General features: G+C 43.3%; 1 protein-coding gene across 1 annotated transcript in view; it reads right to left on the bottom strand.

Moving 5' to 3' along the window:
- LOC135213373 (vacuolar fusion protein CCZ1 homolog) overlaps positions 1-18,447 on the bottom strand; it is a 221,391-nt gene that overhangs the window by 32,420 nt on the left and 170,524 nt on the right. The window contains exon 9 of the mRNA XM_064247352.1: positions 10,219-10,343. Coding sequence (XP_064103422.1) covers positions 10,219-10,343 — 125 coding nt within the window. The remainder of the gene's footprint in view (positions 1-10,218; positions 10,344-18,447) is intronic.

The raw sequence follows: 18,447 nt of genomic DNA, 5'->3' as shown, positions 1-18,447 counted from the left end.
CGCCTCCAACTCTGGAAGAAACGAGATTGATGAAAAAGCCTCACCCTTCTCGGGAATCAAATTAACTCCCGAGGAAGAAGGGGCTACATTACAAACATTAGCCTGGTGCCTCCCGATACTTCCAGCAATGAATCAATGGAAGAAAAGGAAGGAGAAGCTGGAACAATGCTACTATGGGGGTTGACTACTGCAGGAGAGGAAACATCGGAAGAGGCAACCAAAACCTTCCCAAGTAGGAAGAGTTGAAACCCTCCGATGCTCTCTCTTGCCATAAAATGACTTCCACAGCTCTTTAAGCCATGCCCAGCATTCCATGCGAGGATTCGTGATAGTACAAAAATTAGAACAACACCTACTGCACGTTATGCGAGGGTCAGTTGCCGCCGAAGCTAAAAAGCAAGATCATAGAAAACCTGGATCTCCGGGCCACATAAGCTGACGCCGAGAAGGAGCAGAAGCCATAATATCAGCCAAACACACACACACACACACACCACTAAAGAAACGAAATGGGCAATTGAACGGAAAAGGCCAAGAGAGGTTAACGCACTCTCACCAGGCAGTTCAAAGAAAGACTGGCGTAGCGGCGTGGTCCTTGACCAATCCTCACCCGACCTATGCATGCGTTGCCAGATATCACAAGATTCCTTGCTTCAAACTGCTTTTTAAACCGGATCCAGCTGGGGCTAGAAATGATCCTATTGTTACGACTGAAGGTTTGTTCACGTATGAACAAAATAGAATTATAGCGTCATTACATACCTAACAGAGGTGCCATAAGGATGCTTATGGCACCAATAGCCGGTTATCAGCACCATAAGCGCCATTATGGCACCATAAATCGCTGAGTTTCGGTTAATGGCGGGTTTCTAATTATCAGCAAACCCCCAGGAACGGAACCCCCACCGTTAACCGGGGAATGGCTGTACTGTGTACGTACAGTGTGCAGTGCGTACTTAGATAGGCATGAAGAGCAGAGTAACCAACTGACAAACTATTCAACATACAAACGGCCGTCTGGGACGTAACTCGTTCATAAGTAGGGTGGTGCTGTAGTACATTTCCTAGTTTCTTTTTGGTAAATAATTTTTTATTTTCTTTAAAGATGTATTTATTGCAAGCAGGTACTCTACAATACAGGGGGTTCTGTTCCTAGGGGTGTGCCATTAGCGAAAACTGCCATTGACCAAAACTTTGCGATTTATAGCGCCATAATGGCACTTAGGCACCAATACCGGTTATCGGCGCCATAAGCACCCAATGGTGCCTCTCTTAGGTATGTTATGGAGCCATAAACTCTATTATTGACACTTATGGCACCGATAACTGGAATTAAGCCTGTTATGGAGCCATAAATCGCTAATTTTATAGCTCTACACAAGCCCCCATAAAACCGGATCACCAATAACCGAGTCCGCCGATAACCTGGGGACTGCCTGTCGGTAGAGTGCTCTTCTATGACTAGTTCTTAATTATTTTTAAGTTGCTAAGAATGCTGCAATGAGTCCAGTACATATACTACCCAACAATCTATTTTGAAGCAACCTAACCCAGTTTGTATGGCATTTGTTGCCTATACTGACACCACCCTAATTACAAATCAAGTAACATTCCAGACAATCACTTGTAAGTTGAATATTTCAAGTGGTATTATGCTCTCATGCCTATTTAAGACAGATTCCTATTTAAGCACAGTATGATATAAATTGTTGTTATAATACAATTAAGTTTGTTTCATACTTACCTGGCAGATATATATATAGCTGTATTTCTGACGTCCGACAGAATTTCAAACTGGCGGCACACGTAGTGGGCGGCCAGGTGTAGTACCCATTCCCGCCGCTGGGAGGCGGATATCAGGAAACCATTCCCATTTTTCTGTTCTATTTATTCATGACCCTTGTCTCCTGAGGGGAGGAGGGTGGGCACTCTAATTATATATATCTGCCAGGTAAGTATGAACAAACTTAATTGTATTATAACAATAACATTTTGTTCATGAAACTTACCTGTCAGATATATATATAGCTGAATCCCACCTTCGGATGGTGGGTAGAGACAGAATAGGATATTTAGGAAACTTAAATTAAGTAAAAGATTTACTTCTTGGTTCCTTACCTGATAGCAAAGTAGACTCTGTGATTACTGTCACTTAAGCCTGCTTCTGCTTTTATCAGAGTTGCCAGCCAGGTTTGGACCTGTAGTGCTGGTGCACTCTGGATGCTCTGTCAACGGGGACGTGACCTAAATGTGACAAGACCATCTAGCCAAACATAGGCAGTAACACAGCAACCGACCACCACCTGACCGACTAACCAAAAAAACCCCTGACATTAAAACTAAGGAATGGGAGATTTCCACAGAAGATCTCACCATCAACCAAAAACACAATAAAAAACTAACCTAACTAAGCTAAGGGATAGGGAGAGAGCTACCTTCAGCCCCCAAAACTGTGTCTGCCGAAATGTAAGGCCCCAAAGAACTACAGTTCTCGTAAATCGTTCTCACATCCCGGAGGTAATGTGAGGCGAATACGGAATTGCTCCTCCAAAAGGTGCTATCAAGTATATCTTTGATAGACATATTCCTTTGGAAGGCAAGAGAAGTAGCTACGGCTCTGACTTCGTGAGCTTTCACTTTTAAAGAGGCTCAAATCAGTCTTCTGGCAAGATGAATGAGCCTCTTTAATGACGTCCCTCAAGAAGAAAGCAACAGCATTCTTCGACAACGGCAAAAATCTGGTCTCTTCACCGAGCACCAGAGATTCCTGAGGGACCTCTTATCTCTTTAGTTCTATTAACATAGAACTTGAGAGCCCTGACAGGGCACAGGGCTATCTCTGGTTCTGACCACACGAGCCTCGACATTGCTTTGATTTCAAAGCTCTTCGGCCAAGGATTAGACGGGTTCTCGTTCTTAGCCAAGAAAGACGGGCTCAACGAGCAGACAGCGTTTGTCCCCCTTGAAGCCCACTAGGCTACTGAACGCTTGGATTTCACTAACTCTCTTCGCCGTCGCCAGAGAAGTTAGGAAAAGCGCTTTCCCTCGTCAAGTCCCTTAGAGAAGCTTCATGGAGAGGCTCAAAGGGACTTAGCATAAGATGTTTCAAAACCACATCGAGATTCCATGAGGGTGGTCTTGCTTGTGGAATCTTGGAGGTTTCGAACGACCTTAAGAGATCGTGTAGATCCTTATTGTCGGAGAGGTCCAGTCCTCTGTGGCGAAAAACGGCAGACAACATACTCCTATAACCTTTAATTGTAGGAACTGCCAATTTCTGCACATTTCTTAGATAGAGTAAGAAATCTGCTATCTGGTTCACAGAGGTCGTGGAAGAGGAAATTCCTTCCTTTTTGCACCATGCCGCCCTGAAGGAGGCCCACTTAGACTGGTAGACAGCTCTTGAAGAGGCTCTTCGAGCATTAGCGATTGCTCTCGCAGCTGCCTTTGAAAAGCCTCTCGCTCTGGCCAACTTTTCGATAGTCTGAACGCAGTCAGAGCCAGAGCGGAGAGGTTTTGGTGAAACCTTTTGAAGTGAGGCTGTCTGAGTAGATCTCTCCTCCAGGGTAACGTTCTTGGGAAGTCCACAAGGAATGTCATGACCTCTGTGGAACCACTCTCTTGCTGGCCACATTCGGGCAATCAGAGTCAACCTGTCCCTTCTGAAGCTGCGAACTTCCTCATGACCTCCCCATGATCTTGAATGGGGGAAAGGCGTATAGATCCAGGTCTGTCCAGTTCCAGAGCAATGCGTCCACTGCAATTGCCCCTGGATCCAGAACCGGGGAGCAATACAGAGAAGCCTCTTCGTCCTCGATGTAGCGAACAGGTCGACTAGAGGACGTCCCACAATGTCCATAATTGTTTGACAGACTTCCTGGTGCAAGGTCCATTCTGTTGGCAGAATCTGATTTCGTCGACTGAGAAGGTCCGCCCTGACATTCTGAACCCTGCCACGAATCTCGTCAGGATCTTGATGTGCCTTGCGTCTGCCCATAGCAGAACTTCCCTCGCAAGGAGAAAAGGGATCTGGAGTGAGTTCCTCCCTGATTCTTTAGATATGCAAGGGCTGTGGTACTGTCTGAGTTGACTTGAACGACCTTGCTTGACAGTTTGTCTTCGAAGAACTGCAGCGACAGGAATATCGCTGCCAGTTCCTTTACATTGATGTGCCAGGCTACCTGTTCCCCTCTCCGCCAGGAGCCTGACACTTCCTCCCCCCTAGTGTTGCTCCCAACGGAAATGGAAGCGTCTGAGAACAACACTAGGTCGGGGCTCAGAAGATTTAGGGAGAAGCCAAGCCTCTCGCAACTTCTGAGGGTCGAGCCACCTCATTAAGTGGCCTTTTACTTTGTTTGAGATCCTAAGGATCGCATTCAGGTCCTCCTTCGACTTCCATTCTTCCGCAAGGAAAAAATTGAAGAGGCCTGAGGTGCAGTCTTCCCAGCGAGACAACTTTTCTAGAGAGGAAAGGTGCCAGCAGACTCATCCACTCCCTCGCCGAACAAGCTTCTCTCTCTAGGAAGGCTGCGACTTTCTCTAAACCCAGCCGCTGACGTTCCTGGGATGGAAACGCCCGAAAAGCCACTGAATCGATCTGAATCCCCAGATACACGATGGACTGTGTCGGGGGTCAGATGCGACTTTTCGGAGTTGACCAAAAGACCCAGAGACTTTGCTAGGGCTAACGTTAAACTGAAGGTCCTTCAGACATTTCCGCCTCGACGATGCTCTGATCAGCCAATCGTCGAGGTAGAGGGATATCCTGATCCTGACGAATGGAGCACTTCGCTACATTCCTCATTATCATTGTGAAAACCCATCGGGGCCGTGCTGAGACCGAAACAAAGGGCTCTGAATTGCCAAACCCACTGTGTCTAAGACGAATCTCAGGTACTTCCTTGAAAGAGGGTGGACGGGGACATGAAAGTACGCGTCCTGCAGGTCCAGAGACACCATCCAGTCGCCAGGTCTCAAGGCTCCTAGCACCGACTGAGGCGTCTCATTTTGAACTTGATCTTTTCCACAAAAAGATTGAGCCTGCTCACATCCAGGACTGGGTGCCAACCGACGACTGCTTCGGTCACCAGGAAAATCCTGTTGTAGAAGCCACGGTGACCCCAGGTCAAGACTTGTTTCCACCGCTCTTTTTCGACCATCTGGTCTAACAGATCAAAAAGGATACTTTTCTTCTCTCCCTGATAAGATGGAGAGAGGTCTCTGGGAGTTGATGTTAAAGGAGGAGTGAGGAGATGTAAAAAAGGAGTCTTGTCCCCAACCCCTGCTCTACTATCTTGAGAGTCCAAGGATCCGCCCCTCTCTGCCTCCATGCCTCCGCAAAGAACTTCAGCCTGGCCCCGACTGGCGTCTGAAGGACAAGATCTTCATTGGTGGGATTTGGTTTTAAATGAAGTTCTTCCTCTCGAAAAACTCTCCCTCGAGGAGCTGCTCTCGAGGGGGGTGCCCGCGAAAGGGTTTGACTTTCTTCGGGGGTTTACTGAATGAAGATGTGGAAGGAACTGCTGGGCGTCTTGAAGACTGTACAAGAGGTCCTGGTCGCCTTCTCCTGCAAACTCGTTGCCAGATCCTTTACCATAGCCTGGGGGAAGAGATGGTCCGAAAGAGGCGCAAAGAGCAATTCCGCTTTCTGAGTGGGAGAAACCGACTTCGCGGTAAAATTGCATAAAAGAGCTCTTTTCTTCAGGAAAGCTGTTCCAAAATGAGAAACTAGCTCCTCCGAACCATCCCTGACGGCCTTGTCCATACATGACAACACGCTGGACAGCTCCCCCAGACTGAGAGAATCAGGACTTCTAGACTGAAGATCTAAAACTCCCAAGCACCAGTCTAAGAAATTAAAGACATTCAAAGTGCGAAGCAGTCCCTTCAAGTGGTGGTCCGTCTCCACAGGAGTCCAGGACACCTTAGCAGACGATAAGAGGGACCTCCTCTGAGCGTCCACTAAAACTGGAGAAGAATCCCCAAGAGCGGACGAAGGAACCTTTACTCCCATGTCCTCCTTGGTTTCATACCAAATTCCTCCTTTCCCGGTAGAGTCTAGAGGGAGGAAGGCGAAAGTGGTCTTGCCCTGGTCCTTCCTTCGAGACATGAAATCTTGAAGCTTCTTGAAAGCTCTCTTGGTCGAAAGCGACGTCTTCATTTCGACGAACTCAGGGGTCTTAAACGGACTTGGAAGACGAAAAGTTGAGAGGGAGGAGACCTAGGGGCTGCCGGCTGGAACTTATCCCCGAAGGATGAACGTAACAGCCTGACAAGAACCTTATAGTCCGAGACAGCTGAAGCTAAAGGAGGTTCCTCTTCGACTGAACTCCCTGGACTACTAAGTTCCCCTTCCTCCCTAAGAGGAACTGGAGAACGTCCATCCGGAGAGGGCGTACGTCCAGCAGTCTCAGGCCTGAACAAAGACTTCCGTTGATTGGAAGTACCCGCTTCAGGTACGGACGCCCTTACGACGATCCTTAGAAGGACGGACATCCTGCGAACGTAGCGCGTCCTTTGAAGCAACGGGGAACTGTCTTAGCAGGACACGTCCCTACGAGAGGAAGCGCGAGCTTCCTGACGAGAGGCGCCAAAAGCGTCCTGCTTAGCCAAGCAAGCGTCCTGCTGAGCGTCCTCAAAAGCGTCCTGCCTCGTTCGAAAAGCGTCCTGCCTCGTTCGAAAAGCGTCCTGCCGAGCGTCCTCAAAAGCGTCCTGCCGAGAACGCAAAGCGTCCTCTTCGAACGCCGATCGTCCTGCCGAGCGTCCTCAAAAGCGCCCTGCCGAGAGCGCAAAGCGTCCTGCTTCGAACCCCGAGCGTCCTGGCGAGCGTCCTCTACAGCGAGAGCGAAAGATCTACTCGGAGAACGAGAACGGTGACGATCCGGAGGTGGAGGAGAGAGAACGAACGAGACGAGAGAGAATGAGACTGCTTCGTCCTCTTGACGGGCAGCCTAACGTCCTTTCTACGAGGCTTAGGCTCGACTGCTGCTGGGCGAGTCTCTGAGCCATAAGAGACGTAATCTAGGTCCTGAAGGGACACAAGGATATCCTTCGTAGGTGACGAAGGAGCAGAAGAAGGGGCAGGACTGACCCTGCGAGAAGGCGAGGGGCGAGGGGACGCCTCCTTCCTTCTAGCAGGTACAGCTACCTGCCTCTCAGGTGAACACGCCTGTGCGCGGCGGGAAACCAACGTCCTCGTCGGTAGAAACTCTACCTCTCTTCTGAGGAGGAAAAGCGTCATACGCATCCTCTGACGAAAGTGGTGACATAGGACGTGAAGCGTCCTCAAAACGAAAAGTCCTTTCAACGGACGCGAGTCTCTCCGAGCGCTCCACCCCTTGTGCGGGGAGGACGCTTCGGAGGACGAAAAGCAATCCTTCAGGACACGCGCTCGTGCGCGCTCCTTGGCAGCCTGGGACTTAGCAACAAGGCCTGCCGAAGGGACGCCAGATCGGTGGGGAGCCCCCGTAACCCTCTTGCGGCTTTCGACATACCACCTCCCTGAGTCCTGGGAGTCCGATAGAGGTCTAGGCCTAGAGGCATTATGGGGCCGATCTGACGGCCCCTCCAAAAACAACATAGGGGCACTATCACAAACTTTCACAGGGCCAGTTTCTAAGGCCAACACTTTCGATTCAAGAGCGCGAATAGACTCAAGAATCAGAGAAAGGGTGTTACCTTCTCCAGAAACACAGCACTGGGGCCCGAAGGCAACAAAACAGGATTAGGTTTGAGCAAAATCTACCGGTTAGAGGAGGAGAAATGTTACATTCCTTACCTTTTGTAGAAACTGCTCTTGGAGGAAGACCTCCTGACTCTATCGCGCTCAATTTACGTCGATAGGTCTCATACATCTTCCATTTATCATCAGACAAATCCTTGCATTCATTGCACCGATCATCAACCAAGCAAACATGCCCCCTGCATTCCATACAAACTGTGTGAGGATCAACTGAAGGTTTAAGAAGCCTCACTTACATTCACTCCTCACACACCACTCTGAAACTCCCTGTACTTGATCCCGACATCATGTACACAGAAAAGCCAATCCAAAATAAAAAACCATCCACTATTACGCGTGCCAATCCAACGATCCAAGAAGTCGATACCAAAAGTCAATCCAGATAATTTAAAGCGAGATAAATCAAAAATCCTAGACGGAGGTACTGTAAACAGTTGTTTCCAGCACCGGCGACAGAAAAAATATGAACAGAAAATGGGAATGGTTCCTGATATCCGCCTCCCAGCGGCGGGAATGGGTACTACCACCTGGCCGCCACTACGTGTGCCGCAGTTTGAAATTCTGTCGGACGTCAGAAATACAGCTATATATATATATCTGACAGTAAGTTTTCATGAACAAAATCATTTTCCATCCTGAAACACAATACACTGTGTATAGAATAGTGTGCAAAACAAAATTTGAACTCATGGGTTGGCAAAGGGAGTGTTCTGAACAATTTCATTTTGCGATCCCATTTGTTTGTATACCTGAAAGTTTGTAAGCTGAATGTTCGAAAGTAGGGTGGCGTCTGCACACAAAAAAACTATGAACAGAAAAAGAAGCGATGATTCCATAATCACCGACTGGGCCGCCACCCCCTCCACAGCACTTACATATCACTGGCTATCATTAACTATTCATTCAGATACACATTCCACCCCTCCCCCCAAAATGAAAGGATTTTCACTAACATGCATCACGAATGAGAAATATGAAGAAACTGAATAGAAAACAACCAGAAAGTGAAGTAAACTACATTTTACCCACTCATGGAAGAGGAGGGAGGGTGAATTAAGTAGGTATATCTTAGTTTTACCAGACCACTGAGCTGATTAACAGCTCTCCTAGGGCTGGCCCGAAGGATTAGATATTTTTACGTGGCTATGAACCAATTGGTTACCTAGCAACGGGACCTACAATTTATTGTGGAATCTGAACCACATTATATTGAGAAATTAAATTCTATCATCAGAAATAAATTCCTCTGATTCGGTGTTGGCAGAGTCGAGAATCGAACTTCGGACCACCAGGTGGGTGGGCGAGCGCAAAAACCACTCGTCCAACAAGGAACTGGAGGGAGGGTGAGAGGCAGAGAGAGCGAACAAGGGAATGTCTAGTAACCACCGATCATTCTTTTGTGGAGGACCTCAAAGGTGAAGATGAAAAACTTAACCTTTAGCCTGGCAGGATGGGTGGGGAAAGGGAGGGGTTGGCAGGGTGTTTAATTCCTGAGAGCTTTCGTGACTGTTATTGACTTAAAAGCACTAAATCACTTAGCAAGTCATCACACATCACTTTGTTTGTCGCTTTTTGTTTTAAACTTAAGTTCAATAGTTCTGGTACTTATCAAAGTAAAAGTGAGTTTCCTATTTTGATGACTCTGGAATGGGAAACTCACTTTTACTTTGATAAGTTTCAGAACTATTGAACTTAGGTACAAATAATAAGAACTGCAAAAATTAGGTAGTGGTAGCCAACCGTTCGACAACTGATACTTCTTGTATTTCCATTGAACACCAAATTCTTTGGAACTTGAATTTCAAGTCTATGGCCCCTGTGGGCTTGTAACATATGAATAGGGTTCATCTTCTGAATAATATGTAGGGGAGGAATGCAATACCTCTGTATTTACTGATTTGAAAGATGGTGTTACAGGAGACACTTAAAATTTCAGTCAGGGATCTCTGGTGAAAAGAAAATTAATGAAAGGCTAATAGCCAAATAAGGTCAGTAAGAATGCCTGGAAAATAGTGGAGAAGGGCAAAATGAGCAACTGGATCAGATGTGATCTCAAGCAGAAAGTGAACCAGACTGAAAAGAGTAAACTCATTATATACCTACCCTGTAATGAGAAACATTTGACTTTAAAACAACAGTTAAGATGATGCGTTAAACATTAATTCATTATACAGTGCATCCTCAACTTACAGCACCGCGAGGTACGTTCATTTCTGCTGTAAGTTGGTTTTTCACCATTAACAGCGCTTTAACAGTGCTCAAAGTGCCGTAACTTGATCATGCATCAAGTTACAACGCTGTAAGCACTGTTAAACTTGATGCAAACACCAAGTTACAGCGCTGTAAAAACACCATTAACAACACTGAAAAAAGCACCATAAGATCGAATTGCCGTAAGTCGCAGTGCCGTAAGTCGAGGACGCACAGTAGGATTGATTTCAAAACTTACAAGCGTACTTTAGAGAAATACTACTCACCAGTAACTTCTACAAGATTGGCATTCTTATGGCTCACTATTACATAAAACTCTCTTCCATCACCGCTGCGCCCCACAACCCAGTGATCTTGTGACGTTTTAACGACCAGTTCCCCACTTCGGCACCTGCAACCAGAAAGGGTAGTAAAATTATGTATTATGAATGGTAGATAGAATTATCATCTTCAAATGTCACCTTTAAGCATCTTGAAAATTTTCCAGCTGTAAAATTCTGCAGTCAGGTTACATTTATTTTTGTCTTGTCTCGTAGCAGATTAGAACTGGGGCATTTTTTGTATTGACAGCCTGAGGACTTGTCTGTACAGACAGTCCCCAGTTATCGGCGGGGGATCCATTCTCTGTGGGGTGCTGATAAGCAAAAACTGCCATTAACCGAAACTGTGATTTATGACGCAGAGTTTTGGTTATTGGCGCCTCTGTTAGGCATGTTATGGCACCATAACTGTATTGTCGGCCCCTTATGGCGCCGATAACCGAAACGCGGCCCGTTATGGCACCACAAATCGCCAATTTTACGGCGCTAGACAAGCGGCATATAACCGGATCGCCATTCACAGAGTCTGCCGATAACCAGGGATTGCCTATTATGAGTAAACCTATCTATCTAAAGTGATACCTATACTGTAACTTAGTTATATCTGAAAATTAATACTTGATCATTATGGATATGAAGTAAATAGTTTTATCACAGAAACAAAAGTTAACTATAACTGTAGTGTCTTGCACTTGGTGTAAAAAAATATGACTTTCATAAACATAAAAAATAATACACTGCAAACCTACAACTTGTACACAGTGTTTAGTGAGTCAACACAAAATTCCCACATGTTACACATGAGGAGGAATTCTATCAGTTCCACCAGAAGAAACATGCAAAGTTTTCCATTTAAATTAGAAAAATTAATAAATTTGCTTTTAAAAACTCACATTTGTTAAAATATACCCATTACTTCTACAGAGCCTCAGTAGCTATTTAAGTACTATGAGGTTTGAAGCTATTGACAGGTATGATGACTATTAACCCTAGACTGCAAGACACAAAATTTTGAAGCAACAATCTTCAGACTAACAGTGAGTCATGAAACATGCAAGCACCTTACTAGTAGAGTAAACCCCCTCCCCCCATATTCGCAGCCTCACGATTCAAAGACTTGCCTAATCGCAGATTTTTCTGCGGATCACATATACTATTGTGTTTATATTAATTAAAGTACACGATGCTGCTCAGCATTTTCTTTTCCAGGAATTTTTCATAGGTATACAAAAATCTAATTTCCCGTAGACTGTTACCTACTGTTCATGGAAGATTCACCTATTCGCGATAATTCTCATTGAGAAATATTCACAAATTATTGTATTTTTATATATAATTTTCATGACTAAAAGCTTATTTTTTATAAAAATATCTCAGATTTTAGCTATTCGTAGAAGGATGGGGGTCTGCCACCCATCCCCCACCAATATGAAGGTTTACTGTAAAGAAATGGGTTACTGTGAAAGAAATGGAATGTATTTTGGCTATCTTGTCAATGGGAATGCATGTGCACTTAGCCATCCATTAGTTCTGAATAAGCCCCAAATTCTATGCCAGATCTGGGAGGAAAAAGAAAATCAGTTAAGCTGATATATATGATGAATATCATAAAGCTTACACACACAAACACACACACATCCATCTCTCAAATGACTAAAACTTGTTCTGCTGCTGCCACAGGTTCAAAAATGAATGCAACAGATTTATGCCTGACATCTCCAAGAACCAGCATTCAGATCAGTGGGCACAGTTTTCCGTGTAGAAAATTATGATAATGATTGCAGGTCCACAATAATAGTATAGCTGTGTTGACAGTTGATGGCTCTTTATAATTATCAATAGCTTTTGAACCCGGTGTTAGGTTCATCCTCAGTCAAGTGAACATCATGATTAAAAATTTGTTGAAGTAAACTTCTGAGCAGGACAAGTTTCTGGTAGTACAATTACACAATGAAGAATGCAAAGGAAGGAAGCACCCAACAGCCCAACTAGGTAATTCCATTGATAATGTTTGTATCTCTATTCGCTATTCTGCTGGAATGTCTAATAGGCTGTGATGATGCTACATGGTGGCCCCACGTGGCATGGCTGCAAGGTTGCTAGATGTAAAGTCCCTTGTGCTGTATCCTTTCTGAGGCAGGAGAGCAGAAGAGGAGGCAGCAACAGAAAGAGGAAAAACAGAGCTTGTCTTAAAATTAAAATGGATCTCTTCCCAGTATTTATGAAGACCACATCACCCTTCAATGAAAATTCTGTGCTAGTTAGTACTGGTAATCTTCAGACATGAAGGTTCAAGACATTGAGGCTTTGATAAAAGGTCTGGATACCACCCATGATGAAACCAGAGGGGTAAAATTAGCGTTAATAATCACACTGGAGGAGTGGCAAACCTCCTCTACTACCAGATGAATAGAAAAAAAAATAAAGTTAAGGCAAACATTTCATGTTGCAGCATTGAGACAAAACAAACAAGGACTCACTAAAAGTTGAAGGCTAACTTTGATAATCCTCCACCAGGGTATTACCAGGAAGCTTACTCGAAGGGTCTGGAATTATCCTGAACTCATTCTCTGCAGGGACTTGCAGTATCATGAGCTCAGATCAGTTGATAAGCTGCAAGAGTTAAAGTTAAAACCATGATGACCAGATAGAGACAGCAGCAGGGCAGCAGTAAGTAGTATATGATGACTGAGGATCACTGCCAGCACCAAGAACCTGACCACAAGCGGCAAGAGCTGGGCTGGGTACAAGGAAAATCCCTCCATATAATGATGATAAGAACCACATGGAATGGAAGAGAATCTATTTGATTAAACCACTTATGGCCAAAGTAAGCCTACATTTTGCAAAGCCACAATCCTCAAAATCAGCTGTCTGAAGCAGAAGGGCAAGTGGAAAGATTGCTTCAATGCATGGTTGGAATGGTGTGAAAGTTTAATCGGTTGTGGTCAGGATCAAAATCTGAGTCACTGGTTTGGCTAGCTGCAGATATGTGATTGGATAATGGAGAGCTTTGGAAGCAGCAGGAGTGAAAAAGCTACAAAAGAATGGGGCAGGAGGGAGGAAACCCGGAGCAAGCACAAAGGCAGCAAAACCACTCAAACCTATGGGAAGGCAGTGAGAGCTTCAGTAGTGTAAACTGGAGGTAAAGTATCTCGGAATGTATTGTAGGAGCAAGACTCCATAGGACTTGTCATATGTAAGTTGAGCAGACTCATTTTATACCTGGTCAGCATTCATACACTTTTTTCTTTATATATACTTTTGCCTTGTAATGTCTTCACAAGTGTTCAAAGTATGTTCAAAACAGACAGTTCCATTATAATCCCCAGAGGTAAAATACCAACGAGTGAAAAAATTACATATCTATACGTAATACCGAGTTCCTGAAGGAGAACAATACTTCTTCTTCAACGGGTCTTCAATTTTGCTCGTGGATGACAGTCCAGGTGACAAAAGCAAGTTATAGTTATGCGGTGAAGGTGATGCAGCATCTTCCCCATCTCAAAGATCCAAGTTCACTGATCTAGGCTCCTAACACAAAGTGGTCAAGAGGGTGCTCTTCAGTGCTACAGGTTATGGTTGTATTGGAACCACTAAACTGAAGAGAAGACAGAAGTCAAAGAAAGACCAGGTAATAGGAGCCCTTGCAACAGTAAGTTTTTGCAGTGCAATGGACTAGAAGAGGGAGCTAAAGACTTCAATATAGTCAGTAGCCTCTGCGCATGGTATCTAGTAATATTATTATTCAGTACATGAAACATATTTATACGGAACAAGCTTCAAAAAGAAGTGTGGGTGATCATTAGGAAGATGAAAGATGAAAGAGGAAGTAAATGGAAATGAAGAAAGAAGACACCACTTATCAAAAAGATAAAAAACAGATAAATACAGTGGACGCCCTTATTTGCGGGGATGGGTACCACACGCCCCCCCCGAACAGCTGAAATTCACAAATACTTCATTCAAACACAAAAATACCCTCTAAAAATGCTTACACTATTTGTATTTTAATGGTTTTATCACAACAGGCAAACTTATCATGAAAAATACAGTAATTTGTGAATATTTTGCGTGAAAAATGAAAAACCATGAAATAGGCAAAATTTTTTGTTTGGCAATAATGAGTTACAGGCGGGCCCGCAGTTGACGGCGCAACACCAATCACTCAACGGCGAATAATCGTTTTTTAGGTTGGTTTTTTCGGTCAGTTCAAAAAATATTCATACAAAAAATGAGGCATTTTAAAGGTATCTTTACGGCACAATTTTCAGTTAACAGCGCCGCATAGCGCCGGTTGTCTAACGAGTTCATACATTTGTAGACATGCCATTCAGACCAATAAAGGTTATGCAAATATATTAACAAATTTTATGGAGTTATTACGTAGGTATTAGGGTAAAATATATGCCTCTGACGCTGTTTCTATGCCGAAAATATCGAGTTACATAAGTGCAAATTTAGCTATAGATGTGTCGATTTATATAATGTTCAGCTTTTGTTTTAAAATGTGTATGAAAATGTATTCGTGAAAGGTATTTTTATTTCTGTACAGAAATATGATACAAAGGCAGCTTTTGAAACTGCCCTTCCACGTTATCAAATACGATGTTTTTTTCATGTTCTTTCTTGTGAGCCGCCGCCTGCCCTCTTCCGAAAATATCGATTTAAAAAAAAAGTGCAAATTAGCGATCGATGTGTCGATTATATAAATGTTTATGCTTTTATGTTTAAATGTGTATGAAAATGTTATTACGAATAGGGTATTTTATTTCTGTGCAGAAATATGATAAAAAAGGCAGCTTTTGAAACTGCCCTTCAAGTTATCGACTACGATTTTTTTTCAAATTCGTTCTTGTATGCCGCCGTCTGCCGCTCTTCCGAAAGTATCGAGTTAATTAAAAAGAGTCCAAATTTAGCGATCGATGTGTCGATTGTTTAAATGTTTATGCTTTTATGTTTAAAATGTGTATGAAAATATATTACGTAAAGGTATTTTCATTTTTCTTTTGTACAGAAATAAGATACAAATTAAGGCAGCCTTTTGTAACTGCGCTCCACGTTGTCAGCGGATGTTTTTTCATGTTCGTTCTTGTCCGCCAGTACCGAAAAATGCATTGTGTTATTTTTTATTAATTATGCATCTTTTCCATAAATCTTTAAAAAGTTATACATTATTTCACTGTATCCAAGAATATTGTATGTATTCTCATATTATTGTATTTAAAATACTACGGCAAATTTAAGCCAGTATTCGCGGAGCGGCCAATGTTGTGGTTTGAAATCAGCTGATGAAATACGCGTGTTTCACCATAAACAATTCTGAGCGAATGCTCTTTGCTTCTAGTTAGCATAAACGAATATCTATATACTTGACTTATATGAGACAAAGTTATTTTCCCTTATACAGCGTGTTTTTAGGTGGAAATATTTATTGAATATGTCTCGTTGTGAATGTGAACTACTACTTCGTTAACAGATTACGTTGGCGGCATGTTTATTGAGTAAAAAATGTACGTGATTCCGTTCGCAATAATCCTTTATATCATCGTAATACGAACTTTACGTTATTTATCTTATATCGGCGTGAAACCAACAGTAAAATGTGTTCTTTCAAGCACAGTAGTTTTGATTAAAATGATTGTTTTATCCCAATTTTATCTACAGTTGTGTTTGATGGCAGACGTTTACTGCAGTTTTATCCTTGTTGCCGATGTACGATAATAGTCATTAGCAGCTTGAACAGTTTTCTCAGCTTCCGTTATAACTAGGTTTAAATTTAATGGTATATTTTCCCGATTGCTCTTTAATCTATATTGATCTCTGATCTATAGCGAATCAAGTTATTACATTAAGATATCTCAGTTCTATTCTATACATAACGCCATTTATAACAAATACGGTAAGGTGTGTACTGTAGTACGATGATTGAAATACAAGCCAAACAGATCTTATCCAGTTCGGTTGTACTTAGAAAAAAAAGTCGTTTCTCGTTCGGTTGTTCATGGCTGTACACGTTCACGCAACGAGTATAACGTTTAAAACCATACTTTCATCATTCTCTTTTGCTGTTATTGAAACTTATGTAACTAGAAGATGGATAAAGTTAGGCCATTGTAATTTGATCTCTCATAAAATCGGACTATCGTAAGACTAATGATCATAACCCTGAACATTACAGCTACCTGTACACTGTATAAAACTTTATATATCTTTACATACTCTAGACACCCACATATACTGTACAGTAAATTCTATAGTACTATACTGCACAAATATAATTTTACTTATTGCGCCTTTGTGGGATTACGGCGCCTTTGACTGGGCTAGAGTTTCGAAAGAAGGTGTGCGGCGGCCGTAGGCTTTAAAATCGCTCCGCGTCGAAAATCACTTGGCGTCGGTGGCCAGGAACGGAACCCTTGCCACTAACCGAGGGCCGCTGTATACATATTGTTCCATAATAAATTTGCAAATAGGTGAGTCGTAGGGGTTGACTGTAGATAAACATGTATTAAAATGCAAGCAAAATAGCATTGGGACAATAATGCATTGCTTTTTCGCTTGAACTGCTGAAGTTCCAACTGCATCACATCCTCTGGCAGGGTGTTCCACAATCTAACTTCTACTGTTAAGAAACAGAAACCTAACACCACCAACCACTCTATCTAAAATAGATAAATCTCTGGCAGAAGAGGACATCCACACTGGAAAACAGTATTCCAGTAAAGGAAGTACAAAAGACCTAAAACAGGTTGCATTGATTTTATCAGTTATAAATGTATGAGGCCATATGAACAATACCTAAATTTTGTGTGGAATTTGCTGAAACTTTCATTAGATGTTTCTTTAAAGTAAGATGCAAGTCAAAAGTTACACTTGGAATAGCTGATGCTTCAGGCTCATTCAGCAAAGTCCCATCCACCTGAAGGGGTGGGGGGGAGGACGGGGTGGGAAATCTGCTAATCAACAGATAGTTAGATATTTGATAAACAACCTTCACAGTGCACTAGATTTAGAGAATGAACAACTGTAGGTCAGTGCCTCAGAAAGAAGGATGCATAGATGACTTTCCCTCCTAGTCTGGGATAGAACAGATGGCAATGGGATTAATTCCTTATTCTCTATTTTAGCAGAACAAACCAATGACAGTTTGGCTAATTAGGCCCACTAAGTTGGCAGTTTCACTGAAGGTTAGCAGTTTGTTCACAACCTTCAAAATCTGGACAATGGTCAAGTCTGGAGACACAAACAGTGAAAGTTGATGGCTTTTTCCATGGTAGAAAACAGTTTTCAGTTCCGGATATGGACGCAGGTTGACAATCACTTGTTTCGCCAACATCCACTGTGTCAAAGCTTCAGTCTGCCTTCACAGGAAATCTGGTGTCACAATGAGCAACCCTGTGAGGTGGACTGTTGATAAGGGCCACTGCCTTCTCTGAGCCATCCATAGGATAAAGCATGACTGCACTGAGAAATCCAACAAAATCTGTCACCCCTTTAAAACCTTCTCACAGCTATCTAGCAATCCTCCCAGTGTCATCCCAACCTGCAAAGGAAGCATCCATGTTTATAACTAAACTGTATTGCCATGGACTCAGATTGACCTGTTTGGCAAGAGAACCTTCCAGTCAATGGATAGAGTATCTTCCCAACCACCAAGTTTCGCTGGTGGAAACAGCCAAAAAGCTTTTTCCAAGCATATAAGAGCCAGACTTGTTCATGTCCTTCATTCACAGTTTGAAGATTGGATCCACCACAGACACAAACCGTAACAGGCCCAGGATTCATTAATAAGGCTTTCAAAACTGTTGTTGTGAAAGTCTTATTCTGGGTAGTCTTATTTTGGAAGAGACAACTGCACATAAGTGTATCCCAGTGCAGTCCCACCCACACAAAATGCCTATATATGTGTGTGTGTGTGTGTGAAGCAGGATTGTCCCAGTTGACCTAGAAACCTTTTGACTGGAGTCTTGATTACCACTTGTGAGTTTCATAAGCACTCCTCTCTGGTTATCCCTGCAAACAAGGGAACATTTAAGCTAAAGTGTGACCCTGAATGTCTCTTTCCCTATCTGGAACCCAAGGAAGGAGCAGAGGGGAATGGTAATAGGAACATCCAAGTATTGTTCTTCCAGACAAAGATGATCCAGGTCCCACAAAGAATGAACAAACACA

Source organism: Macrobrachium nipponense, chromosome 42, assembly GCF_015104395.2.
Source record: "Macrobrachium nipponense isolate FS-2020 chromosome 42, ASM1510439v2, whole genome shotgun sequence".
Taxonomy (NCBI): Eukaryota; Metazoa; Arthropoda; class Malacostraca; order Decapoda; family Palaemonidae; genus Macrobrachium; species Macrobrachium nipponense.
Note: the sequence above shows the minus strand (reverse complement) of the source record. Positions and strands in the feature narration are given on the sequence as shown.